Below are 6,071 nucleotides of genomic sequence, written 5' to 3'. Positions count from 1 at the left end.
GAAGAATATGCTATTATTTGCAGTATATTTTAAGTTAATGTAATTTTTTTTATTTCTTTACCAAGAAAATATTTTTTCTTTTACCCGGTTAACTTGTAAAGATTTTTCAACTTAAAAAAAAAAAAAATTCAGACGTTATCTGTCGTCGATTTAAACTCCGATGTTGTTACGAGCCACCATTTAAAAGACTCTCAAAGTGAAGGAGAAAGTCAAATTCTTCCCAACAGTTCAAGAAAAGCAGAGTTTATTCAGTAAAAGAATGGTAGGAAGAGAGAGGAGAATATTCGTGGGATTGGCGGTGGCTATGTTTTTGGGCATAACAGTTTATTTTAGGCTCTGGATGATTGACTACTCCGTCTCTTCTCATGATACTGAGTTGCTAAGGTTGCCTCTCCTTTTTCTGGGTTATTTATTTATTAAAAAGTCTTATTTAAAAAAAAAAAAAAACTAGCTTGTTTTGAATTATGGGTTTCCAATTTTTCTGCTTGATTAACTTGTTATTAAAATGATTTTTTTTTTGGGAGAGAAGAAGACAGTTTGATCTTGCAAACAAGGAGGCAATGGATGAATCTGCAGAGTGGAGGCTGAGATTTGATGAAGAGGCAGACAAGGCTTCGAAGTGTGCCAAGGAACTAGAAAAGGTTTGCTACAATTTCTTATTATAATTCGATCAAAAGTGTGTGTGTATATATATATATTATCAATATCAACAAAGACCTAGGGAACTCAAGTCTTTTGCTACTACACCTGTGGTTAGTTGACGATGATAAGTATATTTAACATTGTTCGTTCTCGAATATTTATTAATTTGGAAGAGCCCAAATTTACTTCTCTAGTGGAACATTCTCTGTTTGGAACTACTTACATTGTTTATGTTGTTCATGATGTGATGATATTGTTGTTCTGCATGAAAAAAGAATCAAGAATTGATAAAAATATGCCTTGGGACTAATTAAAAGTTGATAAGTTAATTGTACACCAAGAATCTTTTCTGTTTCTGCTTGCTAAAGTTCTTGTAGAGGTAAAGTTATTTTGTTCATATGCATGTTGGAACATTAAAAAATGCCTGATAGAGTATATGCCCTTTTTCCACAGATTAAGGAGTCCATTGTGAAGAAGGAAGATTCCATTAGTTTTAACAATAAACTGGCGCTGCTGCAAAAGGTGACTTCTTCTGTTCTGAGAGTTGTTTTCTTTCTTGGACATGAGATATATTGTTCTTAAGATCTTTATCCTTCATGTTTCAGTTGTCATTCTTTGTATACTTCTTAGGAACCTCTTTGCCTATTAGCAAGATTATTGTGTTGTGTGGCTTTAGAGCTTGTGCTCGATCCCTAGCAACCCACCCCCAACTCCAATTATCAAAAAGAAAAAAGCCACTTGATCATGATTTTATTGGAAAGCCTGTTTATCAAAGGTTTTATTGATGAAATAAAATGAATTTGAAACTTGTTTCATTTATTTGTCCTTGAAACCTTTATCAAACCATGGTTATCGGGGTTTCTAATGTTATTTGTTACTAGAAATGGACTAGTGGACTGAAAGGATGCTTCATATATGCTACCTATGTGAGTAATTAAATTTACAAGCTTTTCAGGTTTTGAATTTCTGCTATTTTATTGATTAATTTGAATGTTATCAGGAAAATGCTGCTTTACTCGAGCGGGTTGAAACGTTAAAAAATAAGCTTGAGGATGAGAAAATGAGGTGTCGTCATTTGCAATAGAGAAACCGATAAAAACTTGTGGGAACTGGGGCTGATCATAGCTTCACTGAGCTGATTTCATTGCTTGCAAAGCTGCAAATAAGTTGTTCATGGTTCATGGTCCATGGTCCATTTTGTTTGGCAAGGATCAATCTGTAGCTTCTTGGATGGTTTAGGCCTAAATTTTCTTGTAATTAGTCAAACCGTTGGAACATAGATAATTGTCTTTCTCCACTTAGAAGGTGGGTTAATATCAAAAAGAAAAAATGTTTCCTTGTAGCAATGGTTGGTTTACATGTTCGAGTTGCAGAAACAGTTTTTGGTGCAAATAATGCATGGTGAAGGCTGCGTGTATCATAAATGACCCTCCCCATCCCTTTAAGAAAAAGGGTATACCTTTTTTCTTTTTTTGTATTTTTCATTCATTTCTTGATAAACTATGAGATTGTTACTTGTCAACTTCCTTGATGTTCTTAAGCGATTTGCATAATTAGTTTGCATAATTAGTTTTCTTTGGCATCTCTACTTTTACACTCTTTTCACACTAAACACAAGTTATTGTGACAGATACTCAAAATAGTCCTTAGATTTCTTTGCTTTTTTGTCTGATAATGGCTGAATCTCGTCCAACATGGTAGATACTGTCAAAAAATCAATAGCTGAAAGTGACTAACAAGGAAAGACACGAGACAAATGTTCTTTTTTCATTCTTTTTCTCTGTTCTTTTCTGCAACTGAAAACCAAGTCTCTGATATACAAGCAATGATCAAAGATTGGCGACACAATCTTTAATTTCAATTTTCAAGGCCTCACCAATGATTGATTCTTATTTGAAAGGCAGTAAATGTGTTGGTTTAGGAGATTAACTCTGAATTTAAAGCTATTTTTGCATTCTATACATCAGAGCAAACTGCAATGTTTTAGCAGAAATAAAGTTCTGGTTTAATAATGGGAATTGATTTGTATAATCATTAGTAACATGGAGATAGCTTGTTGGACCTCTGAAGCTCTGAACTAGTTAAACGACTACCGTGGCTAACCAAGTGGGAGCTATCCTCGACCACGGGTGCTAGTCGAACACTTGGGATCTGTGGCAGGGTTCAATTTCAGTTCATGGAGAAACCTTGTTATTGTCTGCACAATTACTTCTCTATCATCAGGTTGATTTGCAGAGGCTGCAAGGTCATTGGAACTGTTGTTCCCTCTAGTGCTCTACAAAAGATTCAAATACACAGTCATCAGAGAGGAAAATCAAGGCAGAAAACCCAAAGCAAAGATGACTTGCTGCCTGTAATTTCATCAATGTATAGGTAACTTATGATCTTCATTCCATGTCAAGGGTTGCAAAGACTTCTTAAGAACAGTTACATGAACCAACTAAGCTAAACACTCGGTTACGTTTGTCTAAAGTTGATATCTAGTAATTAACAAAGAAATTAATTACCCTTCGTCGCTTTGGTGGTCTGGTTCTAACATGATACATCATCTCAACAAGCTCATCAAACTGAAAGACAAAACCCGTCCACTTAAATACTATTTTCAGTAACATTGACTACATATGACAACGTTCTCAGCCTTTTCAACTAAGATTTCAGTGGTGTTAAACCTTAAATCAATTAAACCACTGTAACATTTGTCATAGTACCAGTTCTGTCTGTCTTCAAATTTTCTTGCATGGTAATGAAAGAAGTGAGAAAAAAGAAAAAAGAAGACCATATGCGATCTTTAGAGTACTCATCATAATCATTTCAAAATCCCAATCCCACTTGTCATGCAAATAGGAAAAGAAAATAAAATCTATCTAAATCAAAGTGGTGGTGCCCTAATGCCATAGGCATTACATCGATTTATTGAGATTAATGTACCTGCTTTATCATGATTTGGTACTTCCTTATACACTGGTTTAGCCTTTTCTCTTCTTCTTCTTCTGTTGACATTATCAAATGAAAATATGTTTTCAGAGCTTGATGGAATATATATAGCAGGCTTTGTTTGCTTTCTCAAGCCTTTCTAAATGGACAATGAAACGAAGGAACATAATATATATGTGTGTGTGTGTGTGTGTGTGTGTGTGTGTGTATTCTCGTATAAGTAAGCAGTCAAGCGTAATTCTTGTGATGGCAAACCTTGTCAAAGCTTTCAGTCTAAAGAGAGGTTAGAAAAAAAGGGGTAATCATGTTAGAAAGAAAATAAATCACTTTCCAAAATAGCAAGAGAATTACACTTTATTAACTGTAACTACTTCCCATGTTTGGCACCACAATTAAACAGATAAAACTGATGAGGAATATAAGAGGATTTGTTGACGAAAAATGAGATTTTGAATCCAGGTAAGGTTTCCAACCCGATGAATTATCTAGCACCAACTTTAAATCCAAACAGCATATCTATAATTGCACCCATTATTTCAATGGATGAAGAGACTGTTATATTCAGTGGCAGCATCTTTGGTAACCTTTTGCTTGTGGTGTAAAAAGCAAGGCTTTGCTTCCCCATGGAATGTGGAAAATCTCCAAGTCAAGGAAACATGCAAATCGTGAAGTGTATGATTGATGACATACACATGAAACTATATTTGCTGACTTCTCCTATTCTAGGACTAATAATTAACCCTAGTCTATGTTCAACAATAAAATAATAACGGACCAAATCATTTTCATGTGAAAGGAAAAGCATGAAGGTGGATATATAATATTCCATGAACGTGTAAAGTGTGCACTCCGGAAACCAAAAGGCAGCCACCACTTTTGAAATGTTTACACAAACTTGATACACCACTGCTTTCATTCTAAGTAAATTCTGGATATACATATTACCACAGTTGTGAAATAAAGAGCAGGTGGGGAATTGGTTACGAAATTTGTGCCTGCGTCACCTTCACTAAACATCGAATCCATCATACTCAATCTACCTAAATTCACTAAGGGACTCCCGTTGGTCCAAGGTCTCCACAAATGTTGCGCTTTTTTTTTTCTCTATACAACTTTGTGCTAGTCTACCTCCAAAATTAACCAGCAAGTTATCTCCTAAAAATAAGTTATTGATAATCTCTTATGCTCCTTTGAATGAACTATACGTTTATTTGTAATTAATATGAAAATAGCGGTGACGGTGTGATTAGATATTATAACGATATTATAGTGTGAGACAAAAAGAAAGCTAAATGCACCGCGCTGAAGTTAAACACCCATCCAAAGAGACCCTAAGTAAGGAAGGGAATACTTCAATCAAAGACTCCAAAAGGCATCAAAATCTCATGATTGTTGAACTTTCTATAATCTATTTCTTTGTTCAACTAAACCTATATTTGTTACTTATGTAATACGATCAAGTTACAATAGATTACAAGTCACAAAAATAGCCAACAATATTGAATTTCATTATCTAATCTCATATTACAACACTAGTTGTGATAATGCAGTTCAACGGTCAATATTCTAATAATCTCTCTTTTTATATAGTATGTAATGTATATAAAATAAAATATATAATACTATAATATAAATATTAAAAGATATGTTATCTATATTTAAATTTTATTAAATTAAATATAATATATTTTTAAAGTTTAATATGGATGGACCAAAAATAGGCTTGAATTAGCTATTTGCAAATATAGGCAAACTTGAAATAAACTCCATGCCCATATTTTGAGTCAAACCAAACTTGGATAAGTATACCGTATGTTAATATCACTATATAAGCCAAACTCATGAGCCTCTATTTGAATACCCCGGGAGACACAATCAACAATATTATCGCATTTGAGTAGAAAATTAAAAAAAAAAAAAGAAAAAGATAAAATTCAGATTGAGTATAAACAGAGCATAATAAATAAGTTGATGAATGGTAGTTGAATTAGATTTATTAAGTTAGAAAACATAATAAATATATTTTTACATGAGAAAAAGAATTTCAAATTTTATTTTAAAACAGTATAAAAGTAAATTAAAGAATAGAGATGTAATGGATAATTGGCAACCCAAACAAGTTTTTTCCCTTTCTTCTTTCTTTTTTCTTCTTAAAGGCAAGCCGGATAATTTTAACATGGCTTTTTGGGCTGTAATTATGGTATTGTTTGTGGGTCAGATAATAGAATCTGGGCTTTCTATTTTTTTAATAATACTTGGAATTATTCTATTTCTTCTTCAACAATATTTTTGTAAGTCAAAAAGTTCCTTCACTAAAAAAAATTAAGTAAAAATATTACTCTTGAATTTCGATATTAAATAAATTAATTCCTTTCAGAAATATTAAAATAATTCATTTTTTTTCAATTTTAAAAGTAAACAATTAAGAACATTCGATTTTTGGTTTCTCGAGGTTTTCACTCCATGAGCAAACTCGATGACTAATCCTCAACGTT

The 6,071-nt window shown here is 32.9% G+C and overlaps 1 protein-coding gene across 2 annotated transcripts; it reads left to right on the top strand.

Moving 5' to 3' along the window:
• On the top strand, nucleotides 1-2,164 carry LOC107891133 (uncharacterized). Of its 2 annotated transcripts, XM_016815812.2 has the most exons (5): nucleotides 1-384; nucleotides 530-641; nucleotides 1,096-1,164; nucleotides 1,524-1,568; nucleotides 1,643-2,164. In XM_016815812.2, exons 1-5 carry the CDS (start codon nucleotides 260-262, stop codon nucleotides 1,724-1,726), a joined length of 435 nt encoding a protein of 144 aa, XP_016671301.1. In that variant the 5' UTR covers nucleotides 1-259; the 3' UTR covers nucleotides 1,727-2,164. The 2 variants fall into 2 exon arrangements, with proteins under 2 accessions (XP_016671301.1, XP_016671302.1); XM_016815813.2 differs by lacking the exon at nucleotides 1,524-1,568 and having other exon boundaries at nucleotides 67-384.
• Nucleotides 2,165-6,071: the final 3,907 nt, after the last annotated feature.

This window comes from Gossypium hirsutum, chromosome D09, assembly GCF_007990345.1.
Source record: "Gossypium hirsutum isolate 1008001.06 chromosome D09, Gossypium_hirsutum_v2.1, whole genome shotgun sequence".
Classification (NCBI taxonomy): domain Eukaryota; kingdom Viridiplantae; phylum Streptophyta; class Magnoliopsida; order Malvales; family Malvaceae; genus Gossypium; species Gossypium hirsutum.
This window is presented reverse-complemented; position numbering and strand designations above follow the sequence as displayed.

Bases quoted from the DNA above. Each gene is read 5' to 3' on its own strand.
- LOC107891133 (XM_016815812.2), top strand. From the start codon at position 260: ATGGTAGGAAGAGAGAGGAGAATATTCGTGGGATTGGCGGTGGCTATG. The intron at 385-529 runs GTTGCCTCTCCT...TTGGGAGAGAAG, and splicing joins CATGATACTGAGTTGCTAAG to AAGACAGTTTGATCTTGCAA. The intron at 1,165-1,523 runs GTGACTTCTTCT...ATTTGTTACTAG, and splicing joins AACTGGCGCTGCTGCAAAAG to AAATGGACTAGTGGACTGAA.